Here is a 27,592-nt window from a genome sequence, read left to right as displayed (position 1 = left end):
TCCTACGTTTCATTTTAAATAGACCCAACAAATCTCTCTCCAGCAAATATTTTGTTGTGTTTTCACTTATTACCGTGAAATTTTCTGCTGATAGAACTCGAACACACATTTTAACTCATCACACAGGCATCCTAATATAAGGCTGAAAGTTGAACTCTAACTTCACATTTTAAATGTGTGAATTACGTCAGATCCCGATTCTGAGTTTAAATGGAAAAATCAACTTAACAGTAATCCTGGATCTCTGTGTAGTGATTCAATGAGTGCACAGAATCCCTTCTTCCAATTTTGTGCAACTGGTGAAGATTCTGTTCTGTTCTGTGGCTTTCTTCATTCAGTCGATTGTGACTTTAGCTGTACACAAGCAGTTCGGTTTCCTGGGCTCTCACTTACCAATTGCTGGCCTTCAGTCCTAGGTAAATGGCGTTCTGATATTCAGACAGTCCACTCTTACACCTACATCTGTCTTGTAGGGCGTTTCTTATGTTTTCTTCTAGCAGTTTTAGTGATGCACCTTAGGTTTCAAACTGAGGTCTTTGGAGTTAATTTTAATGCAGTGTGATACAGATCCAGGAATAATTTCATTTTTCTGTATGCGGATTTTTGCATACTACTTGCTGAATATTCTGTCTTTCTTCCAGTGTGTATTTTTGGCATTTTTTGGTCAAATATCAGATGGCTGTAGTTATGAGAGCTCACACTTGGCTCTTTAAATCCATGTATGTTGAGCCATCCCTGTGTCTCTTCTGGGACAGGACTGACTTGGCGTTGGATGACATCCTTGATAAGTGCCTGTATTCTGCTTGCTCGTGTTTATTGAGGAGTTTTGCATCTATACTCATCAGAAATATTGGCCTGTAGGGTTCTGTTACTGCTGTTCTGTCTTTACCTGGTTTTGGTATTTGAGTATTCCCTTGTAGAAAAGGTTGGGGTATGGTCTTTTGTTTCTTTCTTTCTTTCTTTCCTTCCTTCCTTCCTTCCTTCCTTCCTTCCTTCCTTCCTTCCTTCCTTCCTTCCTCTCTTTCTGTCTGTTCTTTTGAATAATTAAAGAAGTATTGATTTTAGATCTTTGAGGGTCTGGTAGAGTTTTGCCGCTTTGATTCTTAGTCCATTGAGCTACCTGTGTATGCTGTTTAAAGAGTTGAGGCCATTGGTAACGATTACTAAAAGACTTGTAGCTGAATGTGGAGGCATGTGCTTTTAATCCCAGCACTCATGAGGCAGAGGCAAGTTGATCTCTACGAGTTAGAGGCCAGCTGTGTCTATATAGCCAGACCAGGCCAGTCAAAGTTGTATAGTGAGATCCTATCTCAGATAACAACAACAAAACAACCCCCCTCCCCCCAATACCCCCAAAATACCCCAGGGAAAGGTATATGTAGATTGTAGTGATTGTGTGTGTGTGTGTGTGTGTGTGTGTGTGTGTGTATGTTTACTCCTCCTTTGTACTGTTTAATTATAGCTTCTTTTGTTCTCTTTGTGTGGTTTCTTGGTTATGCTAATTCCTCTCTTCAGTCTTAAGCATTGCTTCTAGTATTCTCTGTAGGATTGTTTTTGTGGACATGAATTTTTAAAAAGCTGTTTGTATCAAAGACAGTTCCCCCCCCCTTCTTCCATAATAGCAAATAGTTTTGCTGGGTATAGTAGTCTATGTTGGCAGTCAAGGATTCTTAGAATTGGGAGTTCATTGATCCAGTCTTCTGGATTTTAAAGTTCCCAGTGAGAATTAAGCTGCTTTTCTGGTGACTTTCTCTTTACATGTGACTTGTGTTTTTTTCTTTCTCTCTTGTAGTTTTCAATAATCTTTTTCTTTGTGCTACATATTTAGCGTTTTAGTTATAATGTGATGTGGGGGTTTCTTTTGTAGTCTTTTCAATTTAATGTTCTGTGTGCTTCTTGAATCTGTATGGGTGTTTCTATATGGGAAAGTTTTCTTCTATGATCTTTCTAATCTATACATGAAAATTCAAGGAATTACTCTTTCCATGGTGTTAGTGTTATACACACTTTCTGCATACTCATTTTCTGTACTTGAAAGTTTTTTCCACCATCTTTGATTGCTTTGTCTAATCTTCACTCTATTCTGTTTGTAAGGCTGTCTCTTGAGTTCTTTGGTCAGGTTATTGAGTTTTTTCCATTGTGTTACCACTTTAACAGGAATTCTCTTCAATATTGCTATCTCCTTATTTAATCCTGATTTCAAACCCTAAATTGTCTTTGTCATTTCTTTCAGGCATATATTGGTATTTTCTTGAATGTCACTCAGGCATTTATTGTTATATTAAAGTTCAAATGTGGTGCCTGTGTCTTCTTTAATTTTCTTGAATTCTTTGATAAAGTTTATGATTGTTCTTTTAAATGTTGTGTTCTGAGGTTCATCGAAGTAATTCTTAGTAGAAAACATTTCTATAGGACTACTGTGTTCGATGGGACACATAGCATTTTGGCTGTTTATATTGTGCTTGTAATGTGACTTGTGAGGGTGACCTTCTTTCTTTGGTTGTGTGTTTGAGGTAAGAAGTTGTCCTGTCTTAGACTGGGCCAGTGCAGTGGCTGGGTGACTTAGCTGGCGCATGAATTCTTTAATTGGACTAGAACGGGCAAAGGTGGTATTGGAGCCTTGTTCTGCACTAGCCCTGTGGGTGTGGATATGGCGAGACTTGTGGGACAGAGGAGGAGAGATTTATCAGGCAAAGCTGGCTGTTGGCCATAGGTCTGGAGTTAGGAGTGGAGATAGCAGAGAAGAGAGGGAAGAAATGACTTAACCAGCAAAGACAGCTTTGGAACTGAACTCCAACTTGTGGAATAGAAGGAAGGACTCTTTTTATTGGATATTTTCTTTATTTGCATTTCAAATATTGTCACCCCTGCCCCCAAAGCCCCCTATCCCATTCCCCTCCTCCTCCATCTATGAGGGTGTTCCCCAACCCACCCACTTCCGCCTACTCGCCCTGACATTCCCCTACACGAGGGCATTCAGCCTTCACAGGACCAAGGGCCTCCTCTCCTTCCATTGATGTCCGACAAGGCTATCATCCTCTGCCTCATACGAGGCTGGAGCCATGAGTCCCTTCACATGTACTCACTCCTTGGTCGGTGGTTTAGTCCCTGGGAGCTCTGGGGGGCGAAGGAAGAACTCTTAACCACTCAGCCAGAATGAAGTGTCAATATGAACATTAGAGGGAGCGGACACAAACAGTTAAGGCCCAATTTCTAGCTATTATCCCAGAGTTCAGTTTTAAATCAGGTGACTTCCTGGTAGGAGGAATGTGTAGATATGGGGTGGGGGTGGGGTTCACCAACAAGGGGAAACTCCCTATTCTCTAAGCATATTTAATGTCATAGTAACATATCAGGAGAGAACTGTCATTTTAAAATCTAATATAATTTATCATGTGTTGCTTTGGTCATGGAATTTTATCACAGCAATAAGCAACGTAGGGCAATACTATTTCTGAGGTATCAATGCCAGTTAAATACAAATGAGTCCATTTTAAATCAGGCTAACTGGGTGTTCCCAGTTGTCCATGGGTAGCTAGTGTTAGGGTTCTTAAGTCAGCAGAATCGTGTAGAGGTATTCTTATCTTCAAAATTCACAGGCCAAGGACAGGTGGTTGTCATTTTTATGTCCTATGTCTAACCGAATCTTGCGCTTCCATAAGGAGGGTCTTTGCTGTATGAATCAATGCCCTTTACAACTGATGCTAGCCTTAAGCTCCGGTGTGGTTTTGATGGAAGTCACTGTGTCCCGAACCTGCAGGTTTGTCCTAGCGGTTTCTTCCTCACGTCTCTCCCTAGCTTGTAGGGTCGGTGGTCAGAGTGCTCGGGTCACTGGGAGGGCTGCTGTGAGGGAGGTAGGTTCTGGGTCCTCTCCACCAAGAGTTGCTTAAGGAGAAAAGTAAGGTAGGGCTGTCCCTGTACTACTTAAGAACGAGGAAAAACAACCACGTTAACTTTTTCTCTCACTTTCTAGTGAAGCTCCTGCCTCTTGCCTTCTGGGCTGTAGATGAGTCCTCACTGTGATCTTCCTGTCCTAGAGTTGGTTGGTTGGGAATTGCAAATCCACCCACTGTCACCTTTGCGCGTAGAGGGAAGCTAACTCGGCCCACAGCGCACCCCAGCGGCGGTCTGGAGTGGCAAGTCCCTTGGCCACTTGGTTTCCGGAGGGCTCGCCAGTCAGCGCCGAGGCAGATGCAGAAAGCCAGTTTCCGCGGGACCCCAAGGAGGACGCTGGCCACCTGGGAACCTCGAGGACCTGGAGGGGCGGGGCTGAGCGAGCTCGGGGGCCGGCCCGCGTCTCTGTGGCTTTGCTGAGACACTGCAGGGACGAAGAAAGGCAAAAGGGGAGGGTCTCGAACACTGTCCTGCTCCTCTGAGAGAGAGAGAAAGACCGGGCGAGGTGGAAATCCGGCACCTCCGAGCCGCAGAGACGCGCGGCAAGCACCATGGAACGAGCGGGCCCCAGCTCCGTTCGGTCGCAGCAGCAGCGGGACCCGGACTGGGTGGAAGCGTGGCTGGATGATCACCGGGACTTTACCTTCTCTTACTTTGTTAGAAAGGCCACCAGGTAAGAAGAGGAGCCACAAAGGACACAGCCAGGGACATGAAGCGTGACCTGGGGCTGATCTCTCTCCCCCACCATTGAATTTTCCCCTCTGTCCAACATTAAACAATCCCCGTTCCCAGGCCCATTGCTTCGGAAGTAGCTTCTCGGTCCCAGAACGGACTGGAGTTCTCTCCTTAAAGGGAGCACAGTTAAAAAGCGAGGCGTCGGATTAGAAACGACTTGCCCACGAAGTTAAAAACAAAAGCGTACACCCGGCCCTGGAGCAAGATTACTCTCCCGGGCCTTCTCCCCTCCCCTCTACTCTCCCGGTTTCCCTCCCAAGCCCGCTTAGCAAAAACCAAAACAAGCCAGAGCCCCTTCCCAGCGGCTCCGGAAGCACCGCTGCGGGCGCGTCCCTGTGGTCGTGCTCCTCCCCTGCCGGGCTTGCTCTGACCCTGGAGGGGCGGGGAAGCCCGGGAGTCTGGACCAGGCCACCGGGAAGCCTGGGTGCCGCAGCTTGCCCGGGTCGCCCCCAGTGAGGACTGTCGCCTTTGGTCCCCCAATAGTCCTCCGGTCATCCCTCTTCTGGCTGCGTCGCCGCAAGGAGGATTTTCGCGGAGCTTTGCGGCGCGCACACAAAGGGCGGGAGGGAGGCGGCCCGGGCGGACTCGGGGACCCGGGGACCCGGAGCACCCCAGAGGCCAGTTCTTCCTGGTCTCGAGCCAAACGCCGGGAGGCCGCCGCGGAGGGCGTGGAGGAGGGAGCCTGTCCTTTAGGATCCGACTGCTGCACGGGCAGTCGGGGCTCGCGCAGACTTGAGAGTGGAGCGGAGGGACGAGAGGGTGGAGCGGAGTGCGTGGCGGGCGGGTCCCCCGAAGCTCGAGGAGTCGCCGTGAAGCCCGCGCGCGCGCTTGCCTCCGGCGCGCCGATCTGGGCTGAACTAACCAGCTCTGCTTTGGAGAAGGGGCTGGAGCCCCGCCACCGGCGCCTTGGGGCAACGGCCGTCGAGCAGCTGGTGCTGGCCGCCCGAGCCGGGAGGGCGACTCTCGCCGGGCGGGGATGGTGGACGAGCCGGTGGGGACTCGCCCGAGCGCGGCCGCCACTCCGCCGGGCGCTGCCCGCCAGGGGGCGACGCCACGCGGGGTCCGCAGCCGGCGACCCGCAGCGAAGAGGCGGCGGGAGCCGTAGGGGAGCCGGTCGGGCACTCACGGAACTCCGCTGGCCCCCAGAGTCTCCCGAGTCCACCATCCGAGGAGTTCGGAAACGAGCGCCCCACCTTTGCTATGTTGCCCTTTGGAGACAAAACGAGGTACTTCCTTCAACATCCCGCTGGCCACTTTGTCCGGGGAAGGGCTGCGGGGGTTAGCGAAAGCTGGCGGGGGCACCCCTCACACCTGCGGGAGATGAAGCCGCCTGATAGATGGGCAGTATGACTTTGTGTCTCTCCTTGCTTTTTCACGGAGATACTACATGGGGGTCAGTTTTCTCTCTTTTCTCACGGAGCCTCTTCTGGACAGTTTCGGCGTTTTGCTTGTGAGTCTAGCCTTTCACGGCTGAGCGCTCTCTCCAGCCCAGATATACTCTAAGTACCCAGCTCTCCTTTCACCTCCCACCCCCATTATTAAGCCTTTCCCCATCAAATTCTGAGCGTAGAGGGATCGGATGATAACACAGAAAGTAGAGCGGTTTCTTTTTAAAACATTACAGGGAGTTTGAACCGAAGCACCAAGACAGACCATGTCGACCTAGAATTATCGATTGCTGGGAACCACCAGTTTCCAGGGGTCACTAGTTACTCTTGAGACCTTCTGTCTCCCGCGCCCTTTCACTGTACACTCCCATCCTCTGCTCCCTTTGAATTAGAGCACAGAAAATGGGGAGGGGCCAGAGAGCAGGGCTGAGTTTTAAAGTATGCTTTGGAGGTGTTCTTTAGATGGGCTGTTGTTAACAGTTGAAAGCTAAAAATACAGCAAAAATGACCCATTCTTTGTTTTACCCTCTCCGCTTTAAAGACAAACTATGGATAGCTTACTGGGGGTTTTTGAGTGGTCCTAGGCTAGGGCACTGTTAAAACCTTCCAAAAACCTTGAAAGAGTAGCAACATTGTAGTTGAAAGTAAAAAGAGTCCTTTGATACATTTACTATTACCTTTCCCCCCCCACTCAAGTAGAAATTAAAGTTACAAATAAAAATACAATTAAAACCCCAATTACAATGCTAACTGTAAAATTAGATATTCTGAGGCCCCAAAAGACTTTTTCAAGTTAGGACATTATGTGTGTACTGTGTGCATGTACGTATGTGTGTGTGTGCGCGCGTGTGCGTGTGTGTGTGTGTGTGTGTGTGTGTCTGTGTCTCTGTGTGTTAAGAGTACAATTTGGAAGGTGAAAGTGTAAAATGCTTTAAAATAATTTAGGCCTTCGTATTTTTAAAAGGAGAAAGTTCAGGAAGTTGTTGACATAAAGAACAACAATCTAGGAATTATTATGTAGGCTGAGGGCCTTCTACGTGGAATTGAACAAAGGGATGAATGGAAGCTTTTCAGTTGTCACAGCCCATTTGTATGAATTTGAGTGTGAAAGTTGAACGCGTTATAACATCATCTGTTGGCATGAAAATTAACATCGTTTTCCTAGTGAATTGCAAGTGGACATCTCCACCCTCACTAATCTAAGCAGTTTAGACTCCTCCAGGACTGCATTAATTGGAGGTTTTAACATGCAGACATTTACAGCGAAGACCTTCCTGGTGCCGAAGCCACTTATTAGCTGTTGTTATTCTTGACAGCATATTTGAATAGCGTTACCTTTCATGAGTTACCGGTCAGGTCGATGATTGTGGGTGATGTTTTAAGTCATTTCATTTTGGAGGGGTGAGGTGGTTGGATTTTATTGCTTTGTTTTGTGCCAGGCTAAAGCCTGAGAATATTTGGCATATAATGGAAACAAGAGACTTAAAAGGGTTTATGGCAGGTTGGATCAAAGTCCAGGAACAGAAGTTGTACAGGTCTTTGTCACAGGAGTGTGACATATTTCATACCACAAAGCTGTGCTGAATTAGTTGAGTCTCTGGGTCCTGTATATGGGACTCTTTGTCATTCTCTTCTTGACGTTTTGTGTTTATTCCTTTGGGTGCAGTACTGGGAATTAATTATAGCCTTCTGTACGCAAGGCACTGGCTCTGCCAATTGAGCTATATCATACCCAGCACTCAAAAATTTGTTATTTTGAGATAAGGTCTCATTAAGTTGTCCTGTGGTTTTGAACTCACTATGTAGCCCAGGCTCAATGAACCTCAGCTTTCCAAATACTTAAAAGCTGGTGTTGTGGGCATGGGCCACTATGCCTGGCTCCCTCTTCATTTCTAAAAGATGTATCATTTTTATTTGTAAGGCACATATGTTAAATTTAGATGGAGGATGTAAAATAAATATTGCTATCCATTCTTAAAATAAATATTGCTATCCATTCTAAAAGGTTACTGCTTCTATAATTACATAGGAGTAGAAATGTTCACAATGTTCAAACAATTTAGTAAGCATATTTTTAAAGGCAAGGCCTGTATTAAGAATAATGTAATCTTCAGAGCACTGGCCCAGTCTGTAACTGTGAGTTCCTCTATCGAGAGGAACTAATACACTAATGGCCAGTTTTCTTGTGTTCTCTTGTGGTCCCTGTGTTTGTGCTGCCTTCTAGCCTCCCGGAAGCATTCTGCTAGGCTTCAATTCTTCCTGCCTAGAAGGGTCCACAGAAGCTCTTCAAACAGCATTTCCCAGTTCCTTCCTCTCTGTGATGTTTTCAGAGCTCTAGATCCTTCTTAGAGCCTGAACTATGTGATCAAGATTTGTAAGAAAATGTGTAGATTTCATGCAGGATTAATCATAAATGGCTCTCTTGAAATAAAACGATTTTCATGTTATAATGAAAACTCAATAAACTTGTAAAATTATATAGAAACTACTACTGTTTCTATTATATCACGTTCACAGTACTTTAAGATTTGGAAACACTGGTGTTTGGCATACTTCAGGTATCACGATTTATTTTTCATGGAGTTAGAGATTGTATCTACAGCCCCCAGCACTGTAGGCAAGTTAGGTCCCATCAGAGAACCGTGTACATGCTCAGCCCCAGTTGCCTTTAAAATAATTCCATCATCATAGATGATCTCTAGTCACTTACATTGTTTCTTTTTAGGCAGGCGGATTTCTGAGTTCGAGGCCAGCCTGGTCTACAAAGTGAGTGCCAGGACAGCCAGGGCTACACAGAGAAACCCTGTCTCGAAAAACCAAAAAAAAAAAAAAAAAAAAAAAAAAAAAAAAAAAAAAAAAAAAAAAAAAAAAAAAAGATAGTTAAACTAAAAAAACTGTATAAAGTTTTACACTCCCTCCACATCAATGGCAGACAATGTGTTTGCTTTACCAGATGCATCCCTTCTATCGTATTTGGAGACACAAATTATTGCTTTGCTCAAGCTGTCTTGGGTATTTTAATAATGCTCCAGAATGATTTCTTTTGTAACAGGAAAGACTAAACAGAACTTGATAGTATTTATTTGTTTCTATCCGAAACATAAAATTATTAAACTTTCAATTGTGGGTTTCAAGTTACGTTGGCTTCTGTTGTTGTTTTCAGAGCTGAATGTAGGGATGGAAAAAATCCTTAATAAGAAATGGGGCAATCGAATAAGTCAGTGAGTTGATTGGTCACAGAGAGCTGACAATGCTTAATTTCTGAATGTTGTGTGCAGGCTTTGCAGGGCTTCCTGTAACATTCATTAGCTTAGAGGCACAGATGTGGGTCAAGGATGACTGCTGCTCTAGCAATGACTGGACTTGGAAGTAACTTTCACATCAGGTTCTCCAGGGGTCAACTCCTGGGGGCTGCACACACAGGAATCACACATGGGAAGAGAGTCTCTCCACGTGACTCACTCTTCTGATATTTAGCTCTATAATATTTGCTAACTTGTTATACTCATTTTATTTTAAGTTGTATCTTTTCAGTGTAAAGACTCTATTCATTTTTAATGAATGGTAGGGTTTTGTAATTATTGTCATTCAAATATTTAAGGTAGGCAAAACAAATTGAGTGTTAAGTTTCTATTTGTCTATGTTGACAAATACTCTTTTCTTCTTCTTCTTTGGTTTACTAAGGCAGGGTTTCTTTGTGTAGCCCTTATGAAATTGATTGGAATGACCAGCAATTGCATCAGTTATGAGGTCACCTGACCAGATAATCTTGTTAAGATTCTGTATTTTCTTTTGCCTGTCTTTCCCTCACCCATTCCTCTGTCTTTTGGCCTTGAACTCAGCTCTGTTTCCTTGCATGCTTTCTTCGTGTGCTGGCAGAGCTCATCTTTGATGAGTCTTAAATGTGTGCTGTTAAAAAGGCTCCTTCTTACTCTTGGCCGTGCTCCCCACACTGCCCCTCCCTTACTTGGGTCATCTGCCTACACTGGACCAATCAGTGTATCCAAGAGAGTAGGGAAGTCTGACTACTCCCACAGGTAACCCACAGTCTCAATTCTCCTTTATGAGCAAGTCAGGGTTGGGAATCTGTAAAGGGAAGGGCTCTGTAAGCTTAATAAACCTTAAAACCCTATAGAAACTGCTACTGTGCACAGACCAGTTTGCCAGATGCAGTATCTGGTACTGACTTTCCCCAGACCCACAGCCTTTATTGTTTTCTTTTTCGATAGAGCCTTACTCTGTTGCAGGCTGTTCTAGAACTCACCGTGTAGCCATGTATCTCCAGATTCGTAAGAACCTTCCTGCTTCAGCCATCTTTGAGTTCTTTTCCTTTGAATGTTAAGTTGAATGTGGTACTATTAAAAGTAAAATTAATATAAAGATATACTTTAATCCTAGTTACAACATTTAGGCAACTGCTGGCCTAAATTGCATTTTAAGTTAGTTCTGAACAGAATGATAAAGCTACAGTCAAATGCAAATTGGCAGCAGTCATCAAATGCCCCTTGCAAAGTCCTTATGACCCCAAGTGGGGTGACGGACAGCACAGCATGTTGCTTAGCAACATCTCGCTTCTTCCACTCACCCCCCCGGAACACTCATGTACCCTTTAGTCCTATAGCACAACAAACTCACTTTGGGATTTAATTTTTCATATGATGTGAAAGTCTGCTTGCATGTTAACTTTACTCTCCCACTAAAATTGAAGGGCAATACTTGGTAATAATTTGGAGATTCCACTCATTTATGACATACTCCCCCTCCCCTTTTATGGTTTAACTATGATCTTTTGAAAATACCAAGCCAATGCACTTTTGTAGAACTTCAGAATATATCTGTATTGAGCCCTTAGGACTTCAGGTTGATAAATGTCCACTCAGCACAGTTTCTCTGATTTCTAAACTGCAAGCCAATCTATATATTTATTTAGTGCATAGACTTCGGTTTCTATGCTTTCTTTCAGATAGGAGCAGGCTTCTCTTTAGGCGAAATCATTCTTACATATAATTAGGAATGCAAGGAAAAGTACAAACCAGAATGACCCTTCTAACTTGGCAGTTATGAGTATCAGACTTCAGGAAGCTGTTCTTGCATTCTCTGACTCGGTCTTGGAAAGCTTCTCTCAGAGGAGAGCTGTTTCAAAGACTGAAGAAACGAGGTAGAGGATTCATTTCATTGCCATGTCAAAGCCAAGTCAGAGTAGAGACTGTGGAGGAAGTGAGGCGCCTCAAATCTCCTGGTTCCCTTAATAGCCTCATAGCCAGCTAACCTTTTCCTCGGGAAAGTGTTCCTCAAAAGAGGATGTTGGAATCTGGCTGTGATGCTTTTCTGCCTTGGGAAGCTGTCCGTCAAAACTGCAGGGTGAATTACATCCTCAGGCCCCAGACACTTACGGCCAGATGGATCCTTAATGCCAAGCACACCCCCCAAGACTGTGAAATCAAATCTGTTCCCACGAGTTTCCAGATTTCCCCCAAGGATGGGCGCCATTACACAGTTTAGAGCCACTGTTTTTACAACCTTTGAAACGCGGCGTTTCTGTTTATGGAAATTAGGAACCTTACATGTGACAAGCTTAGGCGTCAATCCCGAAGCCATTTTTCTGAGATAATGACATGAGGTAGGTTACTTACTGACTGTAACTTCGACCAGATGGGCTTTAACCCTTAAAGTTCTCAAGACAATGAAAGGAGATAATGTATGTTCCCTGTCCTTTAATAGTGTTTTGTTCTTAGTAGTGTGCTGTTTTTCTGGTAGTTGATAATTTTCACAGTGAGAATTAACAACAACTCAGACGTGTTCACAAACATTGATAGTCATCCCATGTTTCTGACAAATGAGAATCAGAACATCACAGTAGGGACTTCAGAAAGTCTCAAGGACTCCTCGTTTTCAGATGGCTTTTTATTAATGGCTTGAGCTAGCCTGGTTTGGGATGTGCAAGGCTCTGGCAAGGTAATTGGTATAGGAATTAGGCCGTGAGGTTTTGCTCCCAACTTCACTGGTTATGAAGATGGGAGTGGTGAGGGGCTGAGGAGGAAGGACACACGACACACGTGAGCTTTGACCGTCTCCTGCAGCTCCAACATCTCTTGCTTCTCAGGAGAACACAGCATCAGCTTCTCGAGTTAAACAGTTCCGTTCTTGTATTTTTCCAAACTTGAGGAGTGAGTGGATCCAGGTCAAATTATGCAAACATTGTAACTAAAACTGTATAAAATAAGGATCTAAGAGCAGGAAACATAGCCAACATTATTTTTATGGGAGTTATTTTTGTGGTTTTTTTTTTCCTTACAAATAATTTTAGCAGATTTGTGTACAACCATTCTTTCCAGTCTGAGGATTGAGGAGGCTCTTTCTTAATTCAGGTACTAATGATGAATTGATACAACTGGTGGATAAAGAACATGGAAAAGGACAAAACCGTGACACTTTCATAGTGTAATTATAAACATGAACGTGCACTTGTGTGTGGTGGATTAGTCACACCTGCAGATTTTCCCTCTGTTTTGGTTAAGGCACTCGAGAAAGCTTCCTCAAAAGTTATTTCTCAAAGAACTGCTCTGTAAGTATCCTTGAAGGCCAGGAGTGCTGTCAATTTGCCTTCAGTACTTCCCTTAAGTTGGATAAAGTGTAAAATGGCCAGTTTTTATACCCAAATGTCCGATAACATTTTTATTAAGTTAAAAAAGTATGTCCAGGTATAGAATTATCATATAATAAAATATTGCTATGATTTAGTTATTTCATATTTTCTAACATATATGGCTAGATAACTTCATTCAAATTCATTCTTGTAATTTTTTCTCAATTAAATGTTTAGTTCATAATCTTTATGTATGATTCAGAAAGTTAGGTAACATGTGGGGTCACTAATCATATGGTGAGTACATTTTTAATTTTTAATTTAAAAAATACATTGCAAATTTTTCTTTTTGGCATAGTAAGAGTTTCTGTAAAAATGGTGCTTTTATGTTTATTTTAGTGTGTGTTTGTGTGTTTAAGTGCATTACAGTTAGTTTACAGAGGTCAGAGGTCAACCTATGGGAGTCGTTCTCTCTTTCCATCATCTGGGTTCTGGGAATCAAAGTCAGATGCTGAGACTTGGAGGCAGATTCTTTTACTTCTGAGCCATTTGGCCTGCCCCAAAAGGTATTTTTAAATTAAATACTTAAAAGGAAGAAATGGATGACTGGACAAGATGGTGCATACCTGTAATCCCAGATGGTGGGAAGCTGAGACTAAGACAGTCTTTAGCTCAAGTCCAGCCTTGATGATTTCTAGACAAAACAGAGGAAGTAACAATAGTTATTATCCTGCTTAAGTAAATCGAATAAATTCTCATTATTTAAAAAAGTCAATTGATTTAAAATACATACTACATTTAATGGTCAACTAATTATATCATCGCTATGCACATTGAATTATTTAGTTTCCTGGACTGTGGGAAGGAAATCATATTTTATTGCAGAACGAGAGCAAGTAAAGACGTAATGTCATATTCTTTGGAAGAGCTGCTTTGGGTTTGAGTCCTGAGTCTATGTTGACTACAGCTACTTAAATATCATGCTGCATGGAAGTTCAATGGAAGAAAAGCCAAAGCTCGTAGATTTCATGCCATGTGGAGTCTTACTCAAGAAGAGATCAGTGTCTCTCTTACCATATAAGCACATTCATTAATGGGGTGTCTTTGTCAATGTGAATTTAGTTTTTGTCTATAATTTTCTAAAATAAAATCCTAATGACATTTTTTTTTAAAGTGGCTGAAAGTTTAGATCTTAGGCTGCTGCACTTAGATCTTAGTACTAGAACAAAAATACACTAGGTTTGGGGCTGGAGAGATGACATCAGCAGACACAACTTTAACTCTAGTTCCAAGGGATCTGCACTCTACTGGCCTCCATGTGCACCAGAATGTGTGTGATGTGCATGCATATACTCAGGTACACACGCCAATAGATAGGTAGATAGATAGATAGATAGATAGATAGATAGATAGATGCATAGATAGATAGATAGATAGATAGATAGATAGATAGATGCATAGGTAGATACATAGATGATAGGATGATACCTACATTCATTCATACATACATACATCTTTATAAGATACCTACTGCAGTATATTTTCAATTTACAAAATTCTTTAGTAACATTTGTTTGGGGAGCTGGAGAGATGGCTCAGTGGTTAAGAGCACTGGCTGTCTTCCAGAGGTCCTGAGTTCAATTTCCAGCAACCACATGGCGGCTCACAACCATCCATGTTGGACCTGATTCCCTCTTCTGACACATGAGAGTAAGTGCAGGGAGACAGAGCACTTATATACGTCAAATATATAAATACACAAATCTTTACAAATGTAGCAATAGCTTGGATGCATTGTGCTAGTTGCTTTGTACTTATATTTTTAACTCAAGAGAGTTATTAGGTTTATAACACTAAAATTTTCTGTTTCCTTTCTTTACTTCACTAGATTCCAAGATATTCTATAATATTCTATATATTATTACATCACAAATATTCTATAAGACATAGATAAAATGTTTTATTTTTCACTGTCAAGATATCTAGACTATTTATTATGCATTTGAAGCCATATAAGGAGTTTGACTGATAGAAAGTGATATTACTGCCTCATGGAGCTACTGACAGAAATGTGTGTGTGTTGTGAAATGTGTGACATTTCGCTTCCCTCTGTTCTGTCAGTGAATCAAGCCTCGGGTGCTTCTTTCTAGGCCCCGAGTTCTGCAGTCGGTGGGTGGCCAACACGAAACGAGCTAAGTGGTAGTTTTGAAGGATTTTTTTTTTTTTTGTCTCACAAGGATTTTTCCTGGATATTTTGTTTTTGAATCTCACATATCTTTTGCTATATTATGGCTTCTGACTCTGTTTTTATGGAATTTCTGTGTGTGCAAATGTGTATCTTAGCATCTCTATGTGTTTCTTCTGCTTTTTCTTTGGCTCGTTTCTGATTGTGTTGTCTTATTCTGATTTGTCTTCATTACATCATCATCATCATCATCATCATCATCATCATCTTCCTTCTTCTCATCATTATTAGTACCTGCTCGTATTCTTTTCTTTTTTTTAAATTGGTAATTTTTTATTAGATATTTTCTTTATATACATTTCAAATGCTATCCCAAAAGTTCCCTATACCCTCCCTCCACCCTGCTCCCCTACCCACCCACTCCCGCTTCTTGGCCCTGGCATTCCCCTGTACTGGGGCATATAAAGTTTGTAATACCAAGGGGCCTCTCTTCCCAGTGATGGCCGACTAGGCCATCTGCTACATATACCTGCTTGTATTCTAATGAGAGAAAAAAGTCTCTCTCTCTCTCTGAGTTTTTTTTTCCCCCAGTTCTTTCTGTGTAATAGCTCTGGTTGCCCTGGAACTAATACTCCTTGTAGACCAGGCTGGCCTTGAACTCATGGAGATCCGCCTGCCTCTGCCTTCTGAGTGCTGGGATTAAAGGCATGTGCCACCATGCCTGGCTCAAAAACAAAAATCTACTTTAAATAAAAAATAGATAAAATACTTGTGAATAGGAAGCTATTACTTGTCTGGTTAAATGAAAAACACAAGCCATAAATTGCCCTTTTCTTTTCTAAGATTAAAATAATCCTGAGTGAAAAATGAGGTTTCAGTCTTCACACAACGTAGGCTGTGTAAATTTTCATTTTATAAAAGTATTACTAATCCATAAAAACTTTAGAGGATGTGAGTCAAGACATATTAAACATGAGAAATTAAAAACTGTTGTGTTTATTTCAGCCAGGCTCTTATTATTCTCACACTGGCTCCTAATTTATCATGTAGCCAAGATGGTCTCAAACGGCTGATCCTCCTGCCTCTACCCCTAGAGAACTGGGGTTACATGTGCAGATCTGGGGATCCATGGATGCTGGGGGGGCTGTTTTATGTTACTTTGAGTCAAGCGAGGGTTATTGCAGATGAGGGAACCTCAGCTAAGAAAAAAAAAATTCCCCATTAATTGGCCTGTGAGCAATCCTGTGGTGCATTTCCTGATTGGTGTTGATGTGGGGAGACTCAGCCCACTGTGGGCAGCACCATTCCCTAGGCTGGTGGTCCTGGGAACTAAAGGAAAGCCAGCTGAGCGACTCGTGGGCATCAAGCCAGTAAGCAGCATCCTTCCATGACCTCTGCATCAGTTCCCACCTCCCGGGTCCTGCCCTGCTTGGGGTCCTGCCCTGACTTCCCTCAGTGATAGATGGTTCCCTGGAGGTGTAAGTGAAAGAAGCCCTTCCTTCCTGAAGATGCTTTTGGTCATGGTGCTTTCATCACAGAAATTGTAACTGTAACCAAAACTGTAGGCAAGCACTCTAGAAACAGCCACATCTCCGCCCCACACTGAGACTTATTTAGATGTTCTTTAGAAAGTATTACTAGTTTTGTACCGTCTGTTCAACTGTTAATTGACTCTATCGTATATTGTTTTAAATGGAAGCATATAGGGTATGTAAAATGAAATGTATAGTGTTTTATTTCTGCTTGTGTATAATTTCAGGTGTTAAAATCATTGTAAAAATTAATGACAACTCACCCAATCATCTTGCAATATTCCTTTAAGTCTTCTGTAACCACCACACAGTTGACTCCAGCTTCTGTGTACTATGAGACCCAACTCTCAGATACTGGAGTATATACTGCAGCTGCGGGAGCTTGGCTAGCTACGGACTTGGAGATGTGTTTCTTGGCTCTCCACCCACACAGTCTTCAGCATCATGGAATGTGTGACAGAGAAGCCTGTCTTAGCTAGGACTTTATTGCTGTAAAGAAACACCTTGACTACAGCAACCATTATAAAGGAAAACATTTAAATGGGGTTGGCTTAATTGGAAGTTTAGTCCATTACCATCATGGCAGGAAATATGGCAGCAGGCATGCATGGTGCTGGAGAGGTAGCTGAGAGTTCTCCCCCTGGATCCACAGGCAGCAGGAAGACATAGTGACACACTGGCCAGGCTTGAGCATCTGAGAGCTCAAAGCCCCCCCCCAGCCCCCCCAGTGACACACTTCCTCCAGCAAGGTCACACCTCCTAATAGTAACACTCCCTGTGAGCCCATGAGGGCCATTTTTAGCCAAACCAACACAAAGCCTCAGGAAATCAAAATGTCCTAAGCATTTTCTCAAAGGCACTGATTGCTATATTAAATCATTGCATAGACATTTTGAGGTACCAAGTATCATCTCTAGAATAGAATCTTAGAATAATATATTTCTAATTAGAGTCCTCATCTAAAAAGATTTGAGATTTAAGGCTCAAGTCACCTTCAAGGCAGGAACTCACGGCTTGCTGGTGATGATAACTTCCATTTGATTTCATTTCTCCTTGTCTGGATCTTTTGGTGTTTTCTGTACTTAGTATATGTTTAATGAGCCAAAAACCATCGGTGGTAAACAAGTTTGAAAATCTAAACGGTAGTCACCCATTGGTGTTACCTAAGAGTAGTCACTGCCAGCATTTTGAGACCCTCCAGGTTTTCTTTGGTTATTTTAAGACATACTGTAAAAACTGAAAACAAAAGCCTAATTCTCTCACTTGAATGGATGTATAATGCAGTTCATTTATGAGATAAACATTTTTTTGTGTGGGTAGTAAGATCAGTGAGTGACTGGAGAGTAATTTGGTGAGGAGAGAGAGCTTTTGGGTGGGATATTAACATGAGAATTTCGGCATCAAATTTTACTACATTTTTCTTGGCTAGCTTTCTTCTAGGTAGGTTGTCCTTTATTAACAGCCTTGTAAAAGTCAGAATCGTGTGAATCCTGATTTGAAGATACATTTGTATGTGAAAGCCACATACTAAATTATTATTGCTTGTAGTTTTCCTTTGCCCAGATGTTTGTTATGTAATTTAAACGGTACTTCAAAAATGAAAACAAAAACAAAGAAAGCAAAGAGAAGTGCTCTGCGAAGGATAACCCTTGAAGTCGCTGCTTTGGCCATGGCCCAGACTGTTCACGATGGATGTAGTTTGCATATACCAAACCTTACTTGTCCCTGTTCCTGTTATGGGCCCTTCTCTAATTGCCTGAACTGTATGGAGCCCCTTTCTTAGTTCATCATCTCCATGATTAGCATGATGTTAAGGATCTCGGAGCTAACACAGTTCTGTATCTGGTGACCCTACTTTCCCTTTCTCTGCTTAGGTTTCTGGCCTTAAGAGAAGAGAGCATGGATTGCTTGCACATGCATGTTCTAATTTGACTTACCCATCACACAGGGATGAGGTACTCAGGAGAATTTCCTCCTGCATAAAAGGGAAGAGGTTGAGGAACAAAAAGAGTTCAGTGGCTAGACCCAAGACTGTTGCGGCCCGCCCGCGGTCCACAACACGAGGGTCCACAGAGGCACCCCTTTCCCCCAAACCTTCCTCTGATACCATCCACCAAAACATGTCTTAGGAAAAGGGGGGGTGAGGATATATTTTACTTTTTTATTTAATTAAAATATAATCCCATCATTTATCTCATCCCTTTTCTTTCGCCTACACCTCACCTCTTGTCTCCACTCCCCTCCCCAAAAGATACCAAGAGCCACAGATGTGAGTTGTTACAATACTCACGGGAGGAATCAGGTTAATGTCCACCCAAGTCAAGGTTAAAGGCCCACTCATCTACGGATGAGAAAATCATTTGATCACCTCTGTTGAGCATTGCCTATTTAAACTTAATTAATAGGGGGGAGAGAGATTGGAGACCTTGCTGTTGTAAGAGCAGGCCCTTCACTGCCTCCCACCCAAAAAATAAAAAAGCCAATTGGCCTTGTACTAGGAGCCAGCCAGTCTTAATCGCTTCTCACTGTTTCCCCTGCCTGTCACCCAAAATTGTGGATAATTATCAGTTCAGTGTTATTCTAAAATTGTTTAGCTAAACTCAGCCAGGGTTCCAACGCCCTACTTAAAAGGCAAACAGGTAGCTACCTATTCAGCACTAATTAGCATTATAAAGTCAGAGCCTACAGCCCAGTGCTGGTATTTCAGTCAGCGCTTTTAAGACAGTCTCAGCCAGATACAGTTTACCATTAGAATAGTTAGGGAATCCCACGGAAATAGGTTTTTTCTTTAGCCCTAGGAACTCAGGCAGAACTATTGAACATAGATAATTTTTCTGCCACAGGCCACCCCTTTTTTATTTTTATTTTTGTTATCTAATGGGGGGAAATGTGGCCTCCCTTCCCCCAGCCTGGAACCTGCCTGCTCTAGGGTGGAGCTACCGGCTCATTCGTCCTGCCACACCCACTGCTGGAACCTGACCTTGCTGCCTGGAGGCACACACGTGTTCGTCCTGCTACTGGACCCTGAGTTACTTGGCGGGAAATTGGGTTCCCTCCCCCTTCCTTTATAAACTGAGTGTCTGGAAATATTAAATTGAGTCTTGATCAGAGTTTTGTCTTGACTCCATTGTTTCTTCCGCCCTATCTAGTTACCTCTCTTTGCAGGGAACTGCCATTCTCAGTTGAACCGTTCGTGTTGTGGACCGCGGGCGGGCCGCAACACAAGACGACCTTCTGGTTAGCGGATAACATAAACTGTCCTGGGGCCTTAGCCTGTCCATACAGCAGCCATTGTTACCACTAAACATTTGACCTCCAGGGTTCTGAAAGTAGCTCACTATTGAAAGCTGAGCCCTAAATATCTAGATCATCGTCTTCAAGGCTCAGGGAACATTGTGTCTTAAGTGAGGGGGTGGAAGAATGTAAGAGTTGGTGTTATGGATGGCTTCTGTGTGGGTATGGCAAGGCTGTTGCTCTTGAGCCCTGGGCTTCTGTGATTTCTCAGCATAATCGCTGCACAAGATTGGACCCATCCTCACACTGTTTGAGAGGAGGGATGGGTTCATGAAGCCCCTGTTACACCTTCCCAAGGCTGCCAATTTGTGTCTGAAGAGGAAGAGATGTTATCCTCACTGGTATGACCACTAGTGAGGTAGCCATGCTCCTGGAAACAACCCCTCACCCACACTTCTATAAGCAATCCTAATTAAACTCAGTGGGCCACAAAGAGGCAGAGGTGGGGGTGGGGAGAGAGCAGAAAGAAATCCTGGCAAGGGAAGAGGGATGGTTTGGGAAGAGAACAGGAATTAGCAGGAGTGAGAGGAGAAGAAAGGCTATGTAGAGGTAACTATAATCAAAATATGTTATACGATGAATGATTGTGTCATAATGAAACCCTTATTGCATATCATTAATATATGCTAATAAAAATTTTTACAAAGTACTAACTTGACTACCAGAGACATTGTAGAGTTTCTGCTTTGACTTGCATGTCCAGCTGGTGTCTCATCTGTGTAGTGTTGAGGTTGTATCTAGAATTATCTTCTTCGTGCTGGTGTAGGGTTTCTGACTTTTTAATCCACTGAAGAGAGTCATGTGTCTTTTACCTTCTGCAGAGAAGTTGGGGCTGGCCTGGGCTGGAGAGATGGCTCAAAAGTTAAGAGCATTGATTGCTCTTTCAGAGGATCCAGGTTCAATTCTCAGTGCCCACGTGGTGGCTCTTTAGACACCAGTCTCAGGGGATCTGATACCCTCTTCTGGCCTCCACCGGTGTGGGATGCATACATTTGAACAGAGTACCCATACATTTAAAGTGAATTGAAAAGGAGAAGTTGGAATGGTTGGTTTGTGTTTTATGTGTGATGAAACTGAAACTCAAAAGAAGGAAGTTCCTTATTACTGCTTACACATCCCGTTAGTAACAAATGCCATGATTGGAACTCAGATTTGGAGACTGAAAATTTATAAACCCCAAAATTTTAGCAATCAATAATTTCTCCCCTTATAAGAAAATTTCAATTTGAGGGCATTTGCCCTCCTATAAAATATATTATAAATGTAAGTTTGAAAGCAAATGTTATGCTCTAGTTTTAACATAATTTAGTTCAAGAACTTTGAAAAGATCCAGTTATCAGAAACAGATTCAGTGTGGCTATCTTTTGTGTGTTTTTAAGTGATAAAAGTAGTAACCTGGCAGCCTGACAACTCATTGATATGCCAGATAAAATTGACCTTATCTGTTCACCACAAATTTCAGGAAAAAAAAATAGAATTACTGACGTGTCCAGATGAAATACAAGACACCTAGTTAAATTTAAATTTCAAATACTATTTACAATAAGATAGTTATTTCTCGTTTTTCCTGAACCCAATATTACCTAGGTGTCCAATATTTTTGCTGTTGGTATTTCTATAGTCTAAATCCTTAAAATGAATATTTTTTCAAATGTACTCATTATATATTATTTTTAGTGCAAAGCTTTTTTGACTTATAAAATATGACCTGTTTCCAGAGAAATATAGACATGATGAGATTTCATTAGATATTTTTAAAGATATTATCCTTAAGAATATTTTTTCCTTTGGGTTCTCTCTGTTAATATTTTTTAATTGTATATTTATAATGTAGCATTAATTATACCCAATCTAGAGGATTAGAAGATGCATTATCATAAATGGTTATATTCTCTTTGTGCCTTCATTGTTTAAATTTGGTTTTGACTTTCAAATTTGCTTAAATTATTAAGATACCTTCTTCATGACAGGTGGTGATGGGTACTCTTGGGAGTCGATATTCTTCTACATCACAGCACTAGGAATAGGAGACATGATTTTGCCACCAGATCGCAGAGTGGATTTGGTTCAGATATTTAAATTACTTTCATAGTTTAGAAAGTAAAATTGTTAATATCTATCGCACCAGGCTTAAATAAAATGGTACTTTTTTTTATAGTAATGACTATTTCTCAAAATTCCCTAGTGTCAAGAAAGAGGTACGAAAGTTGAGATAGTATCCTAGGCTGTAGAAGGGTTTTACTTTACCTTCAGTACCACTCAGGCCTGGTTTGAATGAGAATGGTCCCATAAAGTTGTATGTTTGAATAATTGAACCCAGTTGGTAGAACTGTTTGAGAAGGATTAGGAATTGTGGCCTTGTTGAAAGAAGTGTGTTAGTGAAATCACTCTTTGAGATTTCAAAAGACTGGCACCCTCTTAGTGTGCCTTTCTGCCCCAACTTGCTGAACAAATTGTAAGCTCTTAGCCATTACAGCGGCCACTCCTTTACTCTGCCATAATGGACTCTAACCCTCTGAAACCATAAGCTGTACATTAAATGCCTTCATATATAAGTTGGCTTGGTCATGGTGTTTTGTCACAGCAATAGAACAGTAACTAAGAAGAAGTTCAAACTAGGCTATGGACTATTGCTGTGACAGGCCTAACCATAGTAGTTTTTTAGAACATGTTTTTAGGAACATGGAAGACTTTGGGAATTTGGACTAGGAAAGCATTTGATTTCTATAAGCAAAGTTTAATGAGCCATCTTAGTAGGATTTGGAAGACAGTACTGCTGGAAGCAGTGTGGACTATGCAGGCTTGATTCAAGAGTTTTCAGAGGGGAACAATATTAGCATGGGGCTAGAAGTGTAAATATTACTTTATATTTAGTTTATATTCTCAGATGATAGGACAAGATGAGATCGGTACCCAGGTCATGAGAATGCACAGCTTGAGCTGAGCCCAGATGTTTCTTTCTTTGTTCTAATTCTCCCTAGGCCTAGACCTGGAAACTTTTAGACTCCCTACAATCTAGTCTTCCAAGCTGACTGATTCAATCTGGCTTCTCTCTGTGTCTGACTGGATTGCTTTGCTTGGCCTCATACTAACTTTGGCAGCATGTCCTAATCTTTTAACTCCTCGTTTTCTGGCTTGTTCTGTTTTCACCTGTGTGTAGCTTGTTCTTTCTCTGCAATCTGTCTCTGTCAAACTGTCCCATTAAATCTTCCATACACACACTTATATGAAATTTCCACTACATCACCTTTCACCCTCCCCCCTCTGTCTGCTCTTAAGGTAGCCTCTCTTTCCTCTGCTGTTCTTGTGAGAGGTGAGCATATGCTATCTCTGACACATTCTGTCAAATCTTTCCGTGATTCATCACTTTGTCGGTCTCTAAATTAGACATTGCTTTTCAAGCATGGCTTCTTCTTTCTACAAACTAACTTTCCCCTCATTGTTAGGTATTAAAGGCATGTACTAAGGGTTTGTCTGTATTTCAGGAAGGTCATACTATGAAGCATACATACCAGGGTGTGTGTGCTTTTTGGCCAGATCATATAGTCCTAGAAAATCTTTGGATGTGATCCCTTGCCAGAGCAGGCATGCTACTGGATTAAAATTCCTTTACACTGAAAGCATTCTTGTGATATTTTGGCAAGGAATGTGACTACATTCTGCCCTTGTCCTACAAATTTGCCTGAGGAAAATTGGAAAGTTTTGGTTTCTTGGTGGAAGAGATTTCAAGACAGCTTAGTGTTGACTCTGTCCCATGGTTGTTAGTAATCGCTCTTACACAGGTCTACAGAGAAAAGGAGCAAGTAGGGCAAAAAGTAAAATAAAAGTAAGAAAATAAAGAAGTAGAAAATGTATAGTTGGAAGAGAAAAATAGCACCAGAAAATTTAATGTTGGAGCCAAGGATTGTACTTAAAGAGATGAGAAAAATTAAAGAAAGACCTGATTCAAAGTGGAATAAAGGGAGAAGGGCCCTCAGGGCAAGACCCAAGGCATTTTCTGTTCCTTAAAGGGCACATCAAAGTAAAGCTGCTGCAAAGAACATGCTAATTCCACACTCTAGCACTGAGCCCCAGTCCCAGCTTCCACAAAGATCATTTATGTTAGTACACAAACTATTGCTAAAGTCAGCCTCATTTTCCTTTGTAGGTGTCATGCTGTATATAGCCAGCTATCCAATGGAATCAGGATGCTGCTTGTCTTTGCTACAGCAGATAATATTACAGTCAAATACTCTTGTATTTTTTTGTTATATGGAAAAGTAATTTTATCTTAGAGAAAGAAATTGCCGTCCATAGAGATCTCCATGTGTGTGTGTGTGTATGTGTATATGTGTATGTGTGTGTGTGTATGTGTGTGTGTGTGTGTATACATATATATATACTTTCCAGAAAGATTAGAGAGTGACTATAAAAGAAATTGCCGTCCATAGAGATCTCCATGTGTGTGTGTGTGTATGTGTATATGTGTATGTGTGTGTGTGTATGTGTGTGTGTGTATGTGTGTGTGTGTGTATACATATATATATACTTTCCAGAAAGATTAGAGAGTGACTATAAAATTGACAGGATTTTTGGCAGCTTTAAAAAAAAACAGTATCCTTTTCCTTTCTTCAAATATTTAAGATGTCTACATGTTTTGTTCTACAGAGACATGGTCAACGCATGGTTTTCAGAGAGAGTTCACAACATCCCTGTGTGTAAGGAAGGCATGCGAGCCCATACCGAGTCCTGCTCTTGCTCTCTGCAGCAAAGTCCTCATGCAGATAATACCACCCCTGGAGCACCAGCCAGAAAAATATCTGCCTCTGAATTTGACCGACCTCTTAGACCCATTGTTGTCAAGGATTCCGAGGGAACAGTGAGCTTTCTCTCTGACTCAGGAAAAAAGGAGCAGATGCCACTAACCCCGCCAAGATTTGATAGTGATGAAGGGGACCAGTGCTCAAGACTCTTGGAGCTAGTAAAAGATATATCCAGTCATTTGGATGTCACAGCATTGTGCCACAAAATTTTCTTGCATATCCATGGACTCATCTCTGCGGATCGCTATTCCCTGTTCCTTGTCTGCGAGGACAGCTCTAAAGACAAATTCCTCATCAGCCGCCTCTTTGATGTTGCTGAAGGTTCAACACTGGAGGAAGCTTCAAATAACTGTATCCGTTTAGAGTGGAACAAAGGCATTGTGGGACATGTGGCAGCTTTTGGTGAGCCCTTGAACATCAAAGATGCCTATGAGGTAAGTAGGGGACAATGGGAAGGACAGTGTGGTTAGAACATCAAACAGTGCTTGTGAATGAATGGTGAGAATGTGGGAAATTGAGATTCATTTGCATAGTTATTTAAAACTGGAATGAAGCCAGGGCGTAGCTCAGTGCTGGACTGCTTGTGTGCAAAGTCTTGGATTGAATCTCTAGCCCTCAGGGGATTGAGGAGATTTAAAAAAAAATAACAAACAAAAAAAGCCAAGAGTGTAGGATAGGAGCATTGCTAGCTTGTCGATGCCAGGTTTTCTACCCTTAGTACTTTAGTCAAGGGCAGGGTCTAGGGGAAATATTTTCTTTTCCCATTAAGTAAAATGTGAGCGAATACTTCTCATGTCTGTTATATGAGGATTATATATAATGTACCTATCTCTATATGAGCTTTGTGATTTTTAAACTGAGATTCTAAAATGATAGGTCTAAATAAACCCTATCAAAATAAGTAAATAACAAGCCTGCCGTCTTTTCCCTTCGTTCAGGATGCACTCAAGAAGTCACTGCTATTTTTGAAAGCCTCACTGGTACCAGAGTTTGGTTTCCCTCCATCTTTGTTTGTCTTCTTTCTTTCTTTCTTTCTTTCTTTCTTTCTTTCTTTCTTTCTTTCTTTCTTTCTTTCTTTCTTTCTTTCAGATGATACACTTGGGGACTTTAACATGGTTGCGGTTAGGTCATGACAGAATTCTGATACAGCAACCGTTAATATTAAAACTTTATTTGCAAAGATATGAGGAAACTTTATGTCCTTATATCCCTGACTTTGGAAATATTGTCAAAGTATTTTTAATCTGCATTTCTCTAAAGACTAGGAATATTGAACACTTTACAATAGATATTATCCATTTGTACCTCCCCCCTTTTTTTCAAACTGTCTATTCCATTCATTAGCCCAGTTCTTAATTGGCAGTTCCATTTCCTTGCTTCTTCAGTTCTCCATACATTTTGGATATTATCCCCTCGACTGAAGTATAGCTGATATAGATTTTTCTCCCATTCTGTGGCTGTTAGTGTGCTCTGCTGGCAGTTTTCCTTAGCTGTGTAGAAATGTTAATTTCACTTTGACCCATCTGTTGATATGTGAGGCTAGATCCTATGCCAATTCTGTTCAGAAAGCTCTTTCCTACTCCAGTAATTTGGAGAGCATTCTCTGTTATTTTTCGTCTCATAGTTTCTGCATTTTAGGCTTTTCGTTTATTTATTTTGTTGTGTTTTGTTTTTTGAGTCAGACTTTCTCAGTGTAGCCCTGGCTGTCCTGGAACTCAGAGATCCACCTGCCTCTGCTTCCCAAGTGCTGGGATTAAAGGGGTGCATCACCACCACCTGGCTTCATTTTAGTTTGTAAATTAGTTTCTTTGGTCCATTTCAGATCACTTTGTGCAAGAACAAGGTTAAAGATATGAATCTAATTTTATCCTTTTACAGGTGCATATCCAGTTTTGCTACCATTGTTGACGAGGCTTTCCCAATGTATGTTTTTGCCTCCTATAGTCAAAGATTATGTTGGAATGTTTTTTTCAGCTTATATCTGGGTCCTCTATCCTATCCCTTGGTCCATCTGTTTGTTCTTACGCCAATAGCAGACGATCTTCATCTCTGTGGCCTCACAGTGTATTTGAGGTGAGATGTTGCGAGGCTTCCAGCTACACGTTCACTCCTAGGGATTGCTTTGGCTTGGGATTGCTCATGGTCTTTTGTGGTTTCATATAAATTCTTGGATAGTTCTTCCCCAATCTGTGAAATGTGAGATCAGAATTTTGAAAGATACTGAGTTAAATTTATAGATTAGTTTTGGTAGGAGAGGCATTTTCACATCAATTCTGCCAGTCCAAGAGACAGTCTTTTTGTCTTCTAGTGTTTATCAGATGTAGATATTTTTCTGGTAGATTCTATAGTCTTTCAAGTGTAGGATCATGTTATTTGTAAATAAGGATAGTGTGACTTTTGCCTTTCCTGTTTTTATCCCTATATTACCTTTCTCTTGTCTAATTGCTCAGACATCAAAAATTATTAAGTAAGAGAAGGAAGAGTGGGTATCCTATCTTAGTCCTCATGTTAGAGGAATTCTTTCAGTTTTTCTCTATTTAACGTGACTATAGGTTTGTTGTATATAACTTTGTTTTCTTGGGGTACACATCATCTATTCCTAACATCCCCAGTACTTTTTCATGAAGGCAAGTTAAACTTCATTGAATGCCTTTTCAGGAACAATCAAGATGATTATGGAGTTTCTGTCCTTAAGTATGTTATTTTATTTTTATGTGTGTGATTCATGTATTTGATTTTGTTCAATCAAGCTTGGCTTTCAGAGATAAGACCCACTTGGTCATGGTGTATGATTGTCTTATGTGTTTTTAAATTCAATTTGCAAGTATTTTGTTGAATTTTGCATGTGTTCAACAAAGAAATTGGTCTTTAATTTTCTTTCTGTCTATTCTTTTTTATTGTGTCTTTATCTGGTTTTGATGTCAGGATAATACTGGCTTTACTGAATGAGATAATTTCTTGTGTTGTTTAGTTTCCAAGTGTCTGTTGTTTTTATCCTTTTTTTTTTTTCTGAGACAGGGTTTCTGGCTGTTCTGGAACTCATTTTGTAAACCAGGCTGGCCTCGAACTCAGAAATCCGCCTGCCTCTGCCTCTCAAGTGCTGGTATTAAAGGCGTGCGCCACCATGCACAGCTTATACTTTTTCTTGTTTATTTTTATTTTAATTATATTGTAAA

At 41.6% G+C, this 27,592-nt stretch overlaps 1 protein-coding gene across 2 annotated transcripts in view; it reads left to right on the top strand.

The window, feature by feature from the left end:
• Nucleotides 1-3,988: 3,988 nt before the first annotated feature.
• The window catches only part of Pde5a (phosphodiesterase 5A), a 136,142-nt gene continuing 112,538 nt past the window's right edge, over nucleotides 3,989-27,592 (top strand). Inside the window, exons 1-2 of one of the 2 annotated variants that reach the window (XM_021157938.3) lie at nucleotides 3,989-4,567; nucleotides 24,262-24,850. In XM_021157938.3, coding sequence (XP_021013597.1) covers nucleotides 4,446-4,567; nucleotides 24,262-24,850 — 711 coding nt within the window. In that variant the 5' untranslated portion in view covers nucleotides 3,989-4,445. Of the gene's footprint in view, nucleotides 4,568-5,363; nucleotides 5,856-24,261; nucleotides 24,851-27,592 lie in introns of those variants that run through there. The other variant, XM_021157939.3, reaches the window with a different exon arrangement.

The sequence above is a fragment of the Mus caroli genome, unplaced genomic scaffold (genome assembly GCF_978045245.1).
Source record: "Mus caroli unplaced genomic scaffold, Mus_caroli_1 scaffold_3, whole genome shotgun sequence".
NCBI classification, from domain to species: domain Eukaryota; kingdom Metazoa; phylum Chordata; class Mammalia; order Rodentia; family Muridae; genus Mus; species Mus caroli.
The sequence above is the reverse complement of the archived record's forward strand: the minus strand, read 5'-3'. Positions and strand labels throughout refer to the sequence as shown.